Source organism: Oncorhynchus kisutch, linkage group LG17, assembly GCF_002021735.2.
Source record: "Oncorhynchus kisutch isolate 150728-3 linkage group LG17, Okis_V2, whole genome shotgun sequence".
NCBI lineage: Eukaryota > Metazoa > Chordata > Actinopteri > Salmoniformes > Salmonidae > Oncorhynchus > Oncorhynchus kisutch.
Genome location: NC_034190.2, coordinates 68,288,710 through 68,307,398, shown reverse-complemented (window position 1 = coordinate 68,307,398; position 18,689 = coordinate 68,288,710). Strand labels below are relative to the sequence as shown.

General features: G+C 44.3%; 1 protein-coding gene across 1 annotated transcript; it reads left to right on the top strand.

Annotated features, from left to right (window-relative positions):
• Positions 1-4,719: 4,719 nt before the first annotated feature.
• On the top strand, positions 4,720-9,237 carry LOC116354363 (EMILIN-3-like). The gene is made up of 4 exons (XM_031793323.1): positions 4,720-4,874; positions 5,124-5,243; positions 5,520-6,757; positions 7,051-9,237. Exons 1-4 carry the CDS (start codon positions 4,720-4,722, stop codon positions 9,027-9,029), a joined length of 3,492 nt encoding a protein of 1,163 aa, XP_031649183.1. The 3' UTR covers positions 9,030-9,237.
• Positions 9,238-18,689: the final 9,452 nt, after the last annotated feature.

The window sequence follows — 18,689 nt, the reverse complement described above, 5'->3', positions numbered from 1 at the left end:
TGTAAATAAGAAGTCAAAAGGTCAAATAAGGGGTGCTTATATTTGTCCTGATTCACACATGTACAAGTGTGTGGTGAAATAGTAATGTGTTTTTAGCATATCCCACTTCCCCTAAGACACCCTTGGAGAGTGGGGTCATGGCATGGGATCAGTTTTACAGTTTGACAGATCATCAGGCTGCTAACTGTCAACAGAGTTGACATGTTACACCAGTGAAAAACCATGTGGCTTTTAGTGAACTACGTCTGTTCTACCCATTCTACTTCTATATCATTTATGGTTGGATACAACCATGACTAATGGTTGTGGTTGTATATTTAAAAATAAATAACATATTTAACCTTTACTGAACTAGGCAAGTCAGTTAAGAACAAATTCTTATTTACAATAACAGCCTACCCCGGCCAAACCCTAACCGCTGGGCCAATTGTGTGCCGCCCTACGGGACTCCCAATCACGGCCAGTTGTGATACAGCCTGGAATTGAACAAAGGTCTGTAGTGACGCCTCTAGCACTGAGATGCAGTGCCTTAGACCGCTGCGCCACTCGGAAGCCCATTGATGGTAAATCCCAGAACACCTACTGGACCAATCAGCCCCACAAACCACACGTGGGACATACTAACCCAGTGACAACAAACAGCTGTAGGTCTAATTACCAGGGCATGGGCATGTGACTTCTCGGGGTGTAGGCCTATCATTGTTGCTATGAGAACATGCTATCTATGAAGCAGCAGATACTTTAGGGGGCACATAGGGGCTAATGTATTAGCATGGGCACATTTGGCCTGGTAAGAGGCCTAAAATATGAAAGGGAACTGGAGGGAACATCAAAGAGCCTGGGATATTAACAGTAGGTTAAGGCTGGTCTGCAGAGGACCAGCCTTTTGTTTCATGGTGTATCAATGGATAATGATTCATTCTCCAACAGTTTCAAATGCAAATGATTAAAGACATGGTCCACTAACAACCCATTTGGCCTAGAGGCTCAGCACACAAAAATAATGGACAAACTTTTTCTCTCTGAAGGAAAAATAATACTTTGGCACATTGTTATTATATATTTTTGATTAACTTGTATTTATTCAGGGGAACCAAACTGAGACCATTGTCTCATTTACAATGGTGCCCTGAGGACAAAAATGACATAAATACAGCAACAACAAAAATATAACAAAACTACAAGACAGCTATAAATCAATTACATCAGGTTATTACAACAAGGTATAAAATAATCAATTGAAACAATTTCACACTTTAGTGAACTCATTTAACAACAGTTTTAAACTGCACTATTGGCACCAGGGAATTCAGGTGTAATTTGTTTTGTAAGGTATTCAATAACTGTGGTGCATTTAAACTAAAGGCGGATTTACCAAACATTGTGGAGACAAGCAGGATTATCAAGCGTCTCTAAATGGTTTCACTACACCAGGGGCAGAGCCTCAAACATTGTTCTCATCTATGGAAAGGTCAAACACCCATTGCTACAGACCCAGCAGGTTCTGCTATGAAATGGAACTTTCATGACAGTCTCTTGTTCCCATTGACTAGCAATAATAGTAGTAGGACTGAGTGAGAGGTGTTCTGTAAGTGCAGGTAGGTATTGCCTATCTTCAGATGTGGACACAGAGCCATGAGGCCTGATTAACACAAACACACCGGAGTTCTCACATGGGTGTGGGTGTGCCACAAGCTATTGCAACCCCATGTGGCCATTAAATGAGGTTTGCTCTTATCAACATTTGTCCTACATCAATATTATCTCATAATGAATGAATACCAAGATAATGTGATTAATAGCCCAGACATAGTATATGTGCAAAACACAGCTCTGTCATACATAGACAATAATACTGAACACAAACATTTTCCTTTTTAAAGCATGATAGTGGTACTTAGTGGTGGTAGTGGCAGAGGAAACGTAGGCCTACACAAATGAAAGTGGTCACTCAAACAAACAACTGAAAAAGAGAGCTGCAGATAATTCCTGAACCTGGAGTAATCTCTCTGCACTAAAATACAATCTCATTAGTGTACAATTGATGGGGGTTTTCCTGCATGTAAAATGATTAAGGTTATGTTGTTGTTGTCAGTAACATACTTTTTATGATGTAATCTGATGGATGATTCCAAGTTAAACACTGTCACACTCTTCTTCAGACACAATAACCTTGGTGAAACATAGAAAACATAAACCTCACTTTAAAGAGTTTACAGGCAGGCTCAGAATGTAGACGTCTGGTGTCAATGGTAAACAGTCAGAAAGAGAAAGAGAGCAGAGTAATTAAACAAATGTGGGCACGCACACGCACACACACACACACACACTCCATTCTATCTGGCGACTCCACACAAAAAAGTGTGTGGCAGGTAAATTAGACCTCTCCCTTTTCATGATGATAGGTATGTGAACATTCTAAATCTGAAGTGAGCGTTACGATGGGGAGGTGAGCAGAGACATCGAGCCTGGAACAGCTGTTACATTGTGATGTCATTCGGTGCCCTTTCCGGTGGAGTGGCCTGCTCTACTAGAATAAAGGTGTGCTTGTGTTGCATGACTAGTCCAGGACCAAACCTAGCTCCTGTGTTTTGGAGTATGTCAGGTCCTGCCTATGGAACAAATGGTGGAGTAGCTTGGAGCTAAGGGATTGGAAACACACTTATACACCAAATATGTGTGCGCGCACACACACACACACACACACACACACACACACACACACACACACACACACACACACACACACACACACACACACACACACACACACACACACACACACACACACACACACACACACACAGTTCTATTATTGTGCATCAGCAGGTGACAGGGAGTTCCCAGGTAAAGAAGGTGGGACCAGGCACAAACAGGAGACAGGAGGCTAACAAGGTCCAGCTAATAAATCATTCCTGGGATAGAAACAGTGCACAGCAATACGTTAACATGGTTTTCTATGAATACACAAATGAATGGTATGCTTTTAACCTAAATAACCACAAAGTAAGCCCAGGGGCTTGACTCCTGGGTAAGACCAATGACTGCAGGATTTAGGGGACTCAGGTTATTGAGAACGTATATATACATGGCTTGTAGGACTACATTATGTATGTGTAACTGATTGACGCACACACACACTACATGTTTATGTATTTAAATATATGTAAATCGTAAAGTATTTTGTCTGTAATGTATTTTTCATTATATGTCAGACCCTAGTAAGACTAGCTGTCTCCATTGGCATCGGCTGATGGGGATCCTAATAAATCACATCTACATCTAAATCATTCCACCTGTGATATACCCACTAACTAGCCACCTCACAGGGCACTGATGCACTGAACAAACACAGATGCTGTGGTTGAGTGTTGAGTATGTGGGTTCTCTGGGGGAGGAAGTAAAGAGGGGTGGGTGTGTTTCAACCCAGGCTATTTGTTTGTCTTTGTTCCTGGTTGGTCCTGTTGGTTTGCCATTAGGTCTGGGTGGGGTGTGGGTGTGAGAGTGGGGTCAGAGACCAGCTGTGTAGCAGTAGCCATGTTTCATAGATGTGTTCAGTGCTGGGTAGAGTAGAGTGGTGGGTAGAATATACTGTATCTATGAAGCCTATGAAATGGCCAGAGCAGGGGAAATGCCAACTGCCATGCTTCATTTCCATCATTAGCTGTTTATTTTGTTTTGCAAATGTGCTGTGTTGATCGGAACAGAAAAAGTGCTTACTGGTTATTACGTAAGGGTGACAGGGTGTTCTGATGTCCCCTTAGCAGTAGCCTAAAATTCAAAGGCATAACCCACGACATAACCCTGACCATAGAGATACATTCAATTACGTGTTGCATTTAATTCCTTGACCCTGGCTGTCTCTTCAGCTGACCTTTTACTCATTGAGATAATCATACTATTAGACATGGGTCATTATGGCTAAGATCAAGTAACTCATAGAATATCCATAACATTACAGATTCCGAAAAATAGATATCGCCTCAGTGCCCTGTTATTAGTTATAACCTGAGACAGTAGCTGTGTATGTTGGGTAAAGGATCGGCGACTGTTTGCCCGACCCTGTTAATCTAGAGGTGTATTATATCATAATGCATGACGAAGTAGCAGCAGCCACAGTAATGGTGGTGACCTATTCATGGTAGCACTGTTATATGGTATTAATGAGCATTTACACATATGGGGGACTCAGGCCTCTCCCTCCAGTCGCACACTTGTGTTACTTTCAGGAGGGCAATGTGGGAGGGGGATATGCAAATAATGCCAGAGGGTGCTCCCTATTAGGGTCCAACAGCAGCCCTTTTAGCTCACAGTGGACTGTTGTCACTCCGACAGAGACTCATAGCCACAGACTGCACCAGGACTACATTAATAGACTGGCTCTTGACTTGGCTTTTCCTAAGTGCTGAAGAACTCTCTCTCTGTGACAACCTTTTTCCATGTCTTCTTCTCATGTATGGAATCGGGTTACTAAGAATGAAGTCTTTTCTTTACAATTGAATGTTTTCTAGTTCTGTGAGGTATTTTTAGTGAGTTGCTGGCATCTCAACTATACATCCTTTATACATTTGTCTGATGCCATTGAAAAATCAAGTTGTATCAGACCTTTGAGGCAGACCTACTTTTCCTTTAAAAGCTATACTGCCATTGTTTTCTGACTTCAGGCAGCAGTTTTTTCATTTTATTTTTTCGTCTACCTTTCCTTGAGTGGGAGCAACGATGCACATTGCAGTGGCATTACCTCCCATCCTCCTCCTGTCGGCCACTCTGTCTCTGGCTGATGCCAAGTTCTACAGACCCTCCCAGTACATCCTCTACAAGGCTGGGCCCAATCCTCATCCCTATGTCCATGGGAAGCCTACCAGCAGGCTCAAGTGAGTACTCGTTCTGAACATAAACTGGGCTGTTCCCTCTGGGGAGGTGGCGCTGGACATTAGCTTCGCTTTTGATGCTCAGTTAAAGCTTGTTAACTTACTGTGTAGCAGTCTGTTTGTTTTTGTTTTCATTTTAATATCTCAGCCAGTGGGAAATGCAAGAGGGTTTTTAGGTTTAGAAAAAGGTGCAAGTTTAAGAATCTTATCTAAGTGTGTAATCTTATTCTCTCATTATTTTCTCTCTGACAGAAACCACTGTGCCTACGTTGTTGAGAAGACTGTTTCATTCACCATGCAGGATGGGGTAGCTCCTTATGTCAAAGCTCAGTACAACAAGTGTGCCTGGGGTCAGAAGTGTCCAACCCTCATGTGAGTTCATCTTCATAATTGATACTACATGATATAACTATTACAGATTGTATCATAAATAGGCCTACGGCCTCCACAATTACTACTGTTATTGCCACATCTACATTGAGGACTACTGCTGTAAAACTGCTGTAAAAACAACTCAGATTATTAGTTCTGCTGCTCTTGCCATATGAAAAGGGTATGAAAATAGGGCTGTAACTTCTCCTCTCACCATTCACAGGTGTCAGCTTGGTAGTTGCTTGTGCTTATGTTGTTTCTTTCATTAACCCTCAGATATCATGTGATGTACAAGCCTGTCTATAAAGTTGCCCATAAGACTCTCACTGAGCTGGAATGGCGCTGCTGTCCAGGATACTCTGGCTATGGCTGCATGGAGGGACCCCCAGCCTACCAACACCTAATTAAGGCGATGCCTCCATTCAAGGGCCCACCATTCAAAGGCCCACCCATTAAAGGAAACCCCTGGAGTCAGAGCAAGGACCATTCTCCCATGAAACCGTACCCAATCCTTACCAAGGGCCCTCCCATGAAGGGACCTCCTCCTATGAAGTCATACCCAGTGAAAGCAAAAGGCCCTCCTCCCAGCAACGTCAAGTCCTACCTTAAACGTCCCTTTGGGCCTCCTCTGACCCACCCCTCCTACCGAGGGTCATCTTCCAAGCCTTACACCTTTGGGCCACAGCACCACCACCAACCAGACCGCCATGAGGGGCCAGAGTATCACCAGCCTGAACTAGACCAGCAGGGGCAAGACTACCACCAGCCTGAACTAGACCACCAGGGGTCAGATTATCACCATCCTGAACTAGACCACCAGGGGCAAGACCCCCACCAGCCTGAACTAGACCACCAGGGGTCAGATTATCACCATCCTGAACTAGACCACCAGGGGTCAGACCACCCCCAGCCTGAACCAGACCACCAGGGGTCAGACCACCACCAGCCTGAACCAGACCACCAGGGGTCAGACCATCACCAGCCTGAACTAGACCACCAGGGTTCAGACCACCACCAGCCTGAACCAGACCACCAGGGGTCAGACCATCACCAGCTTGAACTAGACCATCAGAGGTTAGACCACCACCAGCCTGAACCAGACAAACAGGGGTCAGACCACCACCAGCCTGAACTAGACCACCAGGGGTCAGACCATCACCAGCCTGAACTAGACCACCAGGGGCCAAACCACCACCAGCCTGAACCAGACCACCACTGGCCAGACCACCACGAGCCGGATCATCACCAGCCTGAATCAGACCAGGAGGGGCCATACCACCAGGAGCCAGACAACCACGAGCCGGACCATCACCAGCCTGAACCAGACCACCAGGGGCCAGACCACCATGAGCCAGACCATCATCAGCCTGAACCAGATCTGGAGCCAAACAATCACCAGCAGCCTGGACCAGATCATCCTGATCACCCAGACCTCACTGATCATCCTTTTCACTCAGAGTTGGAGCCTGTCACTGATGAAACAGCTCCCCCTGCTGGCAGGCAAGAAATGGATGGTGAGACTGGGAGTGTTATTCCAATGCATATTCTGTACTGCAACACAACATAAATATTACATTCAATATTAATAAGATTCTAACATTGTGTCCTCTACTGCTGGCTTTAAAGTTAATATCTATATGTATCTAAAGTGCTTAACTGTCCTGAAATTGCATTGATTTTGGCAACATTCTTCAAAGACTTAGCATCCTTAAAATGAACATTTATTCTTACATTACATTTTCTCTCGCTCTCTCCCTGTGCTCTTGTGAGTATGATTGTGTCTGTAACATTCTTTTCCCCTCTGTAGGCCAGCCTCGGGACACAGTAGATAGTGAGTCTACTGAGCGTCTGGACCGGATGGAGGAGGACGTGCGGAGGCTGTCCCAGGGTCTGGAGATGCTTAGGGGGATGGTGAACGGACTCGAGGATGGCCTGCGCGCCTCACTATGGGAGGACGCCAACAGGATGCTCTCCGCCCTGCTGTCTGCAGCACCAAGCCCTGTCCCTGCCCCCGCTCTGTCCTCTTCCCCCCACTCCACTGTAGGCTTTGCAGACATCCCTGGAGGAGACCCCGATGCAGAGGGGCTGGATGTGGGCCAGGCTTTCCCAGGGTTGAGCGAGCTGACAGGGAGGGTTGAGGGGCTCCGGACTGAGCTACAGGCCAAGGCTGCTGAGCTGGAGGAGCTGAGAGGCAGTGTGATCAGGCATGACGGAACCCTCAAGAAGATGTCAGGAGGTGCAGATAGCTTGACAAGGGCCGAAGCGAGAGACACCCAGAAGGCAATGGAGGATCTGGTGGATGCCAAGCTTGGCGGGGCCCGGACGGAGATCCTGGGGGAGTTTGAGAAGTGTATCGAGAGTGCAGAGAGCCGCTGTGGGGAGAGGACCAGGGAGGTGAGTCGACAGTGCCACAGGGAGCAGCAGGAGAGACAGGATTTAATGGAGCTGGCCCTGGAGGTCAGCGCCACTGGGCTTAGGAAGGAGCTTGGATACCTGCAGACTCAGATCCAGGGACATGACCTGAGAGAGGGCTGCTGTGGTAGAGTCACAGGCCTAGGTGAGAGGGTGCATCTGCTGGAACAGTTGGTGGCAGGCCTCAACCAGTCCCAGGGGCACCTTGGAGTGGAGCTGGGTGGGCACAAGGACCATGTAGAGGCAATGCTGGAGGGGAGACTGGAGGACGTGGAGGCCAAGCTCAACCTGACTGAATGTGGAAAGGTCAGGGGTGGGAGCACTAGCAGCAGTGGTAGTGGTGGGGTCCAGGGCAGTAGCTCAGAGGGAGAGGTCGGGGCAGGCAGCCTGGAGGCCCGTCTGGAGGGGAAGCTGAAGGCTCTGGAGGGTCGTCTGCTGACAGCGTTGGAGGATCTGGAGAATGCTACAGCCCCTGCCTTGCTAGAGGGCCATGTCGTGCCCACACTGGAGACAGAGGTGGAGTCCCTCAGGAGGAGGCTAGAGGTGGACGTGGACAGAGTGCAGAAACAGCTGAGCGGCCTGGAACTACTCTGCACATCCTCCTCTCAGCCCATTCTCCAGGGAGACGAAGCCACATCAAACACTCACAGGGTGGAGGAGGATAAGACAGGAGGAGGAGAGGAGAATGGTCTCCTGGACATGGAGAATAACCGTCTGAACAGCCTTAATGTCACCCTGCAGAGCCTCCTGACCAGACTGTCCCAGAGGGAAGACCACCAGGAGGGAGAGGAGGGGAGCTCAGTCCAGGGTGAAATCATGCTTCTCAAGTTCAATGCCCGTTCCATGAACCTCACCCTGAAGGGCCTGAAGGACTCTGTAGGGTTGGTGGTCCAGGATGTGGGGCGCGCCAACACCACCTGGCAGGAGCGGGAAGAGCGCCTGGCCCAGCAGGTGAAGGGTGTGGTCCAGCTTTTGGGGCGCCAGGCCTCCATGTTGGGGGTGGGTGAGAAGAGGCTGACCCGGATAAAGGGAGAGCTCCAGGAACTGAGGAGGCGGCTGGCCGGGGAGGTGCAGGGCTGCCGCTCCACTGCGCTTGGAGTCCAAAAGGAGGTGGTGGAGGTGGGGGGCCGTGTGGCCAGCGTGGAGGGCCAGTGTAAGGGCTTCAGTCACCTGGTCAAGGATCTGGAGAGGATCAGGGCGGAGTTGGAGAGGCAGTCAGATGGATACCTGTCCCAGGTCAACGGTACCCTCACTAATCACGCTCACCAGCTGTCTGAGCTGAGACAGGAACTCAGGAACTGCACGTGGAATGCAGAGCCCACCCAGCAGAGCCTGTACCTCCTAGAGCCAGAACAGTTAAGAGAAGACCAGTAACCTGTCATGAAATCTATTACTGTAAGAGGGAGAACAGAGTTCTGTATTGAGTGATAATGGACAATTATCTTGAGCCCCAAATGGCTGGTGGGTGAGCTGGAGACGATAGAAACAAACAGGCAATGTTTCAACCCACTGGCGTGCCATAGATGATTTTTTATAGAATGTTGTTTAGCAAAATGTTTTATATTGACACTTTTATATAGATTTTTTTTTTTACCGTTGTTTAGTAGGCATATGAGTTTACAGGTATCCAAGATACTACGTTTTTATTTTGTATGATTATTGTCTTTTGTATTTTACATTTTGAATAAAACATTACAAGTTCTTTATGATCTGCATTCCTCTTGCTGTTAAAGTGTTGTCTGTATAATAAAGAGGCGTTATGTCACTGTTGCTAGTCTGAAATGTATATAAGAATAAGTAATAATTTGACAACAGTAAATACAAAGATGTCAGTGAGTGAACACAATAGCAAAAGCATGACATATTAGGCCACATCTAAAGCCACCAGAGGGCAACAGAGAGGCATTCGATTCCTCTGTCACCACACATTGAGAAATATCTGTGAGCAGAATCAAGTATGGACAAATCAGTCTGTCTGGTTTATTACACATATTGGCAAAGCCCGTTGACACTGAACGGTCACTTGCACCTTCAATCTCATCCATTTGTGGAATGTAAAATACAAGATTCTTATACACTGAATGTATTATTCAATCAAAATATTGAATTAAACCACCAGTGCCCCCTCATAAACATGTGGTGTATGACTCCTCTGAATGTATATAATATATATGAAATGAGACTAAAAGCATCATCGGGGTGAGGACTAGACATACACTAGAGACTGTTGACTATCTGCCAGACATCCTGTCTCCCACTAATTCACTCATTCTGTTCTCCAAGCACATCTCTGATCGGTCCATTATGATGGCTCATAGCTGACCTTCCTACTAACCCCCACCTATCAGTCCCTGTTCCCCATTGGACATCCCACCAAATGCCTGATTTGTTGGAAATGAACTGCTGTTGTGTTAAAGGGTTTTGGACACAGAGGTGGAGAATGGTGGTGCATTGTAATTGATCGATGCCTGAGAGAGAGAGAGAGAGAGAGAGAGAGAGAGAGAGAGAGAGAGAGAGAGAGAGAGAGAGAGAGAGAAAAAAAAAAGACAGAGATAGGAAATGTAGGAGGCTAGACTGTGTGCTGAAGGATAGAGTCATCTGCATGCACGCAACAGCACTATGGTTAGTTGTACCCAGAGGGGCCCTGCCGCACGTTATCACCTTCAGACCATTCTCTTCGGCACCCGCTCCCCTCTCTCCCCCGCATAACTGTCCTTTTCTCTCTCACTACTTAATTAATCCATTTTCTCTCTCGCCCCTTGTCCCTCTCTGTCTCTCTGTCTGTCCCTGAGAGTCCTTCCTACAGTTCACTGTCTCTATTTTAGGTTCCTAACGCCCTGTGCTGTGGCAAACACACGGTCATTATGTTCATCAATTAACAGGAGGCGATGCTGGCATAAAGACAGAGGACATAGAGGAGTCACATCTGACTGTGGAGCAATGATTTCAAGGACCTGAACTGCTTCACCTGGTAGCCTCTGAGCGCAGACAGCTAATGAGTAAATAAATCATTGGCTACATAAAAATAGTGGTCAACTGTGAAGGGTCATAAATGTCAGATCAGATCAGGAACAAAGCCTTAAATCTCTAAAGTTTCTAATTTTAAATGAACTTTGTTGGTTGTTTCACAAACCCTAACACCTTCTCTGATAGCATACATGGACCTATGCTGCATTCATGACAAATCAAAGTTCAAATTAATGTGAGATATTTGCCTAGAGCTTCCTTTTGAAAGAGGCTATACGGACCTGCATGAGGGTCAGATTGAGTGAGAGTCAAGACTAATGGATTCAGTTAAGTCATTCCTCCTGATGAGCCCTTCCCAGCTAGCCAGTTTATATTGGCTATGCTGGAAACAACAGCAGTATGGCGCTAGTTTACAACTTATAAATGTGATGTTTCTTCAGATGGGAAAAAACTTGTAGTATTGGTCACCATCTGGAATCTGAATGACCAGTGTAACGGTGTTGTATCGAGATGCTTCCCACTTGGTAGAGAACGGAATTGAGCGTTCCTCAGCTACCCACTGGGCAACACCTGTTCCCCCCGGTCAGCTGTGTCACATGTCGCTGGCGGTAGCTAAAGTCACCAATTTGTTCCATCCCACTTCAATATATTTGGAGTAGGATAGCAGCCTAAAAGAATAATTTGTAATATTGGTAGTAGTAACCATTTGGATGTCACTGTGATAAAGTCTACTGCTGCTCAATGGGGAGAGTTTGCACTGCAACACAACTACGGGGCACAGTGTGTCATTTGATCCCGATGCCCGCTTGCTGAGCACTGCTGTCATGTAGGAATATCAGGCCATGGTGACAGCTAAAGGACATTTGTTGATTTTGTAGTCCGATAAAAACGGAATGATTCTGAACACTCCCAAGACCCAACTTTGGCAGACAATAGCCTCTCCCCTTCCTATTGGTTGGGAAACTCAGATATCATATTTCTATCATGCCTTTCCAAGTCGGAAATGGTCTAGCTTCCTAGTTCCCACATGTCATGAATGCAACACAACTATTCCCCTCATTGACACCACACAGATATTCAAAATCGCAAGGTTGTTATTGTATTCATTCACAGTAAGCCTGTGGGAATGTCAGGGAGCCAGTTTGTAGATGTTGAAGCTATTCATGATGAGTATTAAAGTTTGCCATATTAAATTCCCTCCCTAGCTTGATATAACAGATATTTAATTTACCAACACCCACTTCCTCCTTTTCATCAGCAGCACACAAAAACAAATTCATCCCATAATCCTATTTCTCGTAATCAAATCACAATCGCATTTCTCCTCGGGGCAAACAACACAGCATTCGATATCTCATTAAAGAGGCTTATCAACAAGAAATTCCCTTTCCATCAAAAATTCATTCTGGCATAACGTTATTATGTCTTGTGAACATGATTGTCAGAAGATGAAGAGAAGGAAGCCGCATGACAGAAAATCAACTTCTTTAGAGATAATGGCTGTCTGAGCGAGGCGCCATCTCTAAACACACATCTCCTCTTGGCTGTGGCAAGGTTGTGATGTGATGCCACTAACAGTGCTCTTATGACAACATTACCTTACTGCTTCCTCATCCTTCCTCACACATCATGTAGCATTTTGTGAAAAGTAAAGTAGGGGGTTGAATGCGTCCATCAAATCAAATCAAATTGTTAAATCAAATCAAATTGTATTTGTCACATGCGCCGAATACAACGGTGAAATGCTTACTTAATCAACAACGCAGTTTAAAGAAAAAATAATTAAGAAAATATTTACTAAATAAACTAAAGTAAAAAATAAAATAAAAAGTAACACAAAATAACTATAATTGAGGCCATATACAGGGGGTACCAGTACAGAGTACAGGTCAATCAATGTCATTTGTACATGAAGGTCCATATGAATAAGCCCATGATTCTGAGCCTTTAAACTCTGATGAGACAGAGACTATTTGGCTTTGTGGCTATTGGGCTTGGCCCACAAACATTCCGATAAATGGTGGGAAGATGATTCAAGAAAAACATGGATTAGAGAAGGGGAAATTACTGAACCAACACATCTCTGGGCTGAGCTCTATCGCTCTCTCTCTCTACCACTTCAACTTTTTCCCCTCTGTCTCTTTCTTGCTGTGATCTTGACAGGCAGCTTTTATGCTCTTTCCTCCTTTAGATTACATAGAAGAGCTGGCTTGTACTCCGCTAGAACATCGGTGCACAGGTTGCAATCCTGCTGTTGTTCATTTAACTTAACACTTGATTTACCAATAAATGTCACTACTGGTCAGAGAGTGCAGTGCACTCATTAGCCTTCCCGGGTCTAAATTTCCGGGTCTAAATCATTAAATAACTGTGAAAGAAAAAAGACAACAAAAAGGAGCAGAAGCCTCATTTCGAGATCATCGGGACTCACTGCTGTTCTGCGCTGTTTGGCCTCTGTAATCAAGCCTGGGACCAGCACGGAACCCAAAATAAACACACACATGACAAAGGGGAAACAGATTCTGCCCCCTATGAGTCAAACATCCAGGGTGAAGAGGACAGGGCAGTTTTCAGTCAGTGCTCAGCTCGACCTGACATCCTCCTCACCTCACAGAAATGAAGAAAAAAAGAAAGAAAAAAACATTGTGATTAAGAACCTGGACATTTACATGCTTCCTCAGAAACATTCTGCTACCAGAGACACGCAGACAAACATCAGAGGGGTTTCAGGTGCACTTTTGTTGTTTTACCATAATCCTGCCATTATCTTGTCTTGTTGTGTAACCAAAACTAATCATACATCCTTTAGCTTTAGGCAATTAACAATTATTTTACTGTAAATATAGAAGATCAAAGAAAGGCAAAAGAAGAATCACATCATTTCATTCAACACTTTTTATTTTTTTACCTTTATTTAACTAGGCAAGTCAGTTAAGAACAAATTCTTATTTTCAATAACGGCCTAGGAACAGTGGGTTAACTGCCTGTTCAGGGGCAGAACGACAGATCTGTACCTTGTCAGCTGAGGGATTTGAACCTGCAACCTTCCGGTTACTAGTCCAACGCTCTAACCACTAGGCTACCCTGCTACACTGACAGATAGAGTTAGATTTCAACGTCTATTCCGCGATAATTTCTTTGAACTTACGTGGAAACAACGTTGATTCAGCCAGTCTGTAATAACAAAGGTATGTTGAAACATGGTGAGAATAAGATGGATGGAGTGTAATAAACAGACAGCTTTGTGAGGACTGAGTGTTCTCAGACCTGCTGTTATAATAACACTCTGTCCTTCATAAAAGGAGATATGTATGAATTTATGCCATAATGACACATTAAGCCTTGAATTTGTCATCTTATAAACCTTCATTTCATCCAGTCTTTCTGCTAATAACTGATACATGATCAATCAACTGGGGTAAAGCTGAAAAGCACACACCGGGCTAGAATCAATGAACCTGGTTCTGACACACATGAATCTAATGTCAGAGCAACCTTACATTTCTAATATTAAAACTTGACTTCCATCAGGACATACAGAATGGAAGCATAAAATCTTCCAAGGGATGTCTAGCCCAGAGCCTTGTAGCTGTACAGGGCCTATAGTGAAAGTCTACACGCCCTGGGCACATTTTGCTGCCTTAAAATTAAATGTGGAGACATATTAAATTAGATTTTTTTCCTATCGTTCTACACAACCTGCTCTACATTTCCAAAGTGAAAGACAAATTATAGACAAATTACCTTTGTACCTTTGACAGCCATTACAGCTGTGAATAATTTGGAACAAGATTCTACCAACTTTGCTCTTAGCGCAACATATATCCATTGCTTTTGTCAAAATTTCTCAAGCTCAGTAAATTTGGTTTTGGATCATTGATGGACAGCAATATTCAAACCTTGTCTCTGCATATTTAAGTCAGGACGAAGACTGGATCATTTAGGAATACTCAACACCTCTTGGAAAGCCATTCTGGTGTGTCTTTGGCATTTAACATTGTGTAATTGTCCTGCTAAGAAATACAATTCTATCCCAGGGTTAGCTATTCAGAAGACTGAGGCAAGGTTTCCTCTAACTTTTTACCTGGGTTTTGCTCCATTCTTAATTAGTTTGATCGTGACAAACTCCACAGTCCCTGACAAGCATACCCATATCATTATGTTGCCACAAAATGGACATGCTAGCCAGCTCACCAGATCAGCACGAGTCACTGACAGCCCCTATAAAAAAAGCATGTATCAGTGATCAAGTTGATTGAAGAGTGGTGGCAGCCAGAGTGGGTGTTCTGAGTGTGTGAGAACTGCAATCCCCTTCTGGGAGCGTTGAGTTGATATGGCAGCACCTCTGTTCTTTATGGCTCTTTGATGGTTCCCTGGCAGACCCTAAGCCACAGAGCAGGGAGCGCACAGATCTAAGCTGTTTCCATGGCTGTCAGTCCCAGCCCTGGAGCTCTATGCAACCAGCCTTATGGGCGTGAGTGATAAACTGTGATGGCTGAGTGTTCCAGGTGGTGTTTAAATGTTCATCATTGTTACAGTGGGGCTCAACATTAGAGGAGCAGAGAGGGGGACACCTTTTGGCCCAGGGGGAAGTCTGTTTTCCAGATGGCTGGTGTAATCATTCTGGGGTCATTTATTTGACTATTTCCTACATTGTAGAATAATAGTGAAGACATCAAAACTATGAAATAACACATATGGAATCATGTAGTAACCAAAAAAGTGTTAAACAAATCAAAATATATTTTATATTTGAGATTCTTCAAAGTAGCCACCCTTTGCCTTGATGACAGATTTGAACACTCTTGGCATTCTCTCAACCAGCTTCCTGAGGTAGTCACCCGGAATGCATTTCAATTAACAGGTGTGACTTGTTAAAAGTTAATTTGTGGACGTAACGGCTTTCCTCTTCCTCTTCTGAGGAGGAGTAGCAAGGATCGGACCAATACGCAGCGTTGTAAGTGTCCATGATACTTTAATAATAACTGAACACGACTCAATACAAAAATAACAAAGTGAATTGAAACGAAAACCCAAACAGTCCTGAATGGTGACACAAAGAACAAAACAGGAAACAATCACCCACCAAACACAGGTGGGAAAAGGCTACCTAAGTATGATTCTCAATCAGAGACAACTAACGAAACCTGCCTCTGATTGAGAACCATACCAGGCCAAACACAAAACACAACATAGAAAAATGAACATAGACAACCCACCCCAACTCACGCCCTGACCAACCTAAAACAAAGACATAACAAAAGAACTAAGGTCAGAACGTGACAGTGGAATTTCTTTCCTTCTTAATGCATTTGAGCCAATCATGCTTTTGTGCCATATTATGGCAAGAACAGCTCAAATAATCAAAAAGAAATGACAGTCCATCATTACTGTAAGAAATGAAGGTCAGTCAATCTGGAAAATTTCAAGAACTTGAAAGTTTCTTCAAGTGCAGTCACAAAAACCATCAAGCTCTATGATGAAACTGGGTCTCGCCACAGGAAAGGAAGACCAAGAGTTACCTTTACCGCAGAGGATAAGGTAAATCGAGTTAACTGCACCTCAGAAATTGCAGCCCAAATAAATGCTTCACAGAGTTCAAGTAACAGACACATCTCAACATCAACTGTTCAGAGGAGACTGCTTGAATCAGGCCTTCATGGTCGAATTGCTGCAAAGAAACCACTACTAAAGGACACCAATAAGAAGAGACATGTTTGGGCCAAGACACGTGAGCAATGGACATTATACTGGTGAAAATCTGTCCTTTGGTCTGATGAGTCCAAATTTGAGATTTTTGGTTCCAACCGCTGTGTCTTTGTAAGACGCAGTGTAGGGGAACGGATGATCTCTGCATGTGTGGTTCCCACCGTGAAGCATGATGGAGGGGGTGCTTGCTGGTGACACTGTCAGTGATTTATTTATAATTCAAGGCACACTTGACCGGCATGGCTACCACAGCATTCTGCAGCGATACACACTCCCATCTGGTTTGCGCTTCGAGGGACTATTATCTGTTTTTCAACAAGACAACAATGATCCAACACAGCTCCAGGCTGTGTAAGGGCTATTTGACCAAGAAGGAGAGTGATGGAGTGCTGTATTAGATGACCTGGCCTCCACAATCACCACACCTCCCAATTGAGGTGGTTTGGGATGAGTTGGACCACAAAGTGAAGGAAAAGTGCTCAATATATTGATGTTGTGTCCTTCTTTCTTACTTCAAGCCCTGACTGAACTGCTACCTGGGGTTGAGCTAAGCTGAAAAAAGTTGGAAGTTTACATACAACTTAGCCAAATACATTTAAACTCAGTTTTTCCCAATTCCTGACATTTAATCCTAGTAAAAATTCCCAGTCATAGGTCAGTTAGGATCACCACTTTATTTTAAGAATGTGAAATGTCAGAATAATAGTAGAGATAATTATTTACTTCATATTTTATTTCTTTTGTCACATTCCCAGTGGGTCAGAAGTTAACATACACTCAATTAGTATTTGGTAGCATTGCCTTTAAATTGTCTAACTTGGGTCAAACTTTTCGGGTAGCCTACCACAAGCTTCCCATGATAAGTTGGGTGAATTTTGGCCCATTCCTCCTGACAGAGCTGGTGTAACTGAGTCAGGTTTGTAGGCCTCCTTGCTCACACACGCTTTTTCAGTTCTGCCCACACATTTTCTATAGGATTGAGGTCAGGGCTTTGTGATGGCCACTCCAATACCTTCACTTTGTTGTCCTTAAGCCATTTGCCCCAACTTTGGAAGTATGCTTGGGGTTATTGTCCATTTGGAAGACCCGTTTGCGACCAAGATTGAACTTCCTGACTGAGGTCTTGAGATGTTGCTTCAATATATCCATACATGATGCCATCTATTTTGTGAAGTGGACCAGTCCCTCCTGCAGCAATGCACCCACACTACATGATGCTGCCACCCCCGTTCTTCACAGTTGTGATGGTGTTCTTCGGCTTGCAAGCCTCCCCTTTCTCCTCCAAACATAACGATGGTCATTATGGCCAAACAGTTCTATTTTTGTTTCATCAGACCAGAGGACATTTCTCCAAAAAGTACAATCTTTGTCCCCATGTGCAGTTGCAAACCGTAATTGGGCTTTTTTAATGGCGCTTTTGGAGCAGTGGCTTCTTCCTTGCTGAGCGGCCTTTCAGGTTATGTCGATATAGGACTAGTTTTACTGTGGATATAGATAGTTTTGTACCGGTTTCCTTCAACATCTTCACAAGGTCCTTTGCTGTTGTTCTGGGATTGATTTGGACTTTTTGCACCAAAGTACGTTCATCTCTAGGAGACAGAGCGCGTCTCCTTGCTGAGTGGTATGACAGCTGCGTGGTCCCATGGTGTTTATACTTGCATACTATTGTTTGTACAGATGAACGTGGTACATTCAGGTGTTTGGAAATTGCCCCCAAGGATGAACCAGACTTGTGGAGGTCTACAATTTTTTTCTGAGGTCTTGGCTGATTTCTTTTGATTTTTCCCATGATGTCAAGCAAAGAGGCACCGAGTTTGAAGGTAGGCCTTGAAATACATACACAGGTACACCTCCAATTGACTCAAATGATGACAATTAGCCTATCAGAAGCTTCTAAAGCCATGACATAATTTTCTGGAATTTTCCAAGCTGTTTACAGGCACAGTCAACTTAGTTTATGTAAACTTCTGACCCACTGGAATTGTGATACAGTGAATTATAAGTGAAATAATCTGTCTGTAAACAATTGTTGGAAAAATTGCTTCTGTCATGCACAAAGTAAATATCCTAACCGACAAGAAGTTTGTGGATAGTTGAAAAATGAGTTTTAATGACTCTAACCTAAGTGTATGTAAACTTCCGACTTCAACTGTATACTTTTTTTTTAACATGTTGGCTCGCACATAATCACGTTTCTACCCTTTTCAGCTTTAGTTAATATGACTGCTTCGTCCTTTCATCTTAATATCCTATTCAAAATAAATACTCTATTCAGAGAAGGATTTCTTTGAAGTACCCACTTGAACGTTTTATAAAAAGTACCCTGATATCAGTGATTGCCTCAATCTGTTCTGGACA

Coding starts and splice junctions, on each gene's coding strand:
- LOC116354363 (XM_031793323.1), top strand. CDS start 4,720: ATGCACATTGCAGTGGCATTACCTCCCATCCTCCTCCTGTCGGCCACT. Junction 4,875..5,123: donor AAGCCTACCAGCAGGCTCAA/GTGAGTACTCGT, acceptor TCTCTCTGACAG/AAACCACTGTGCCTACGTTG. Junction 5,244..5,519: donor CAGAAGTGTCCAACCCTCAT/GTGAGTTCATCT, acceptor ATTAACCCTCAG/ATATCATGTGATGTACAAGC.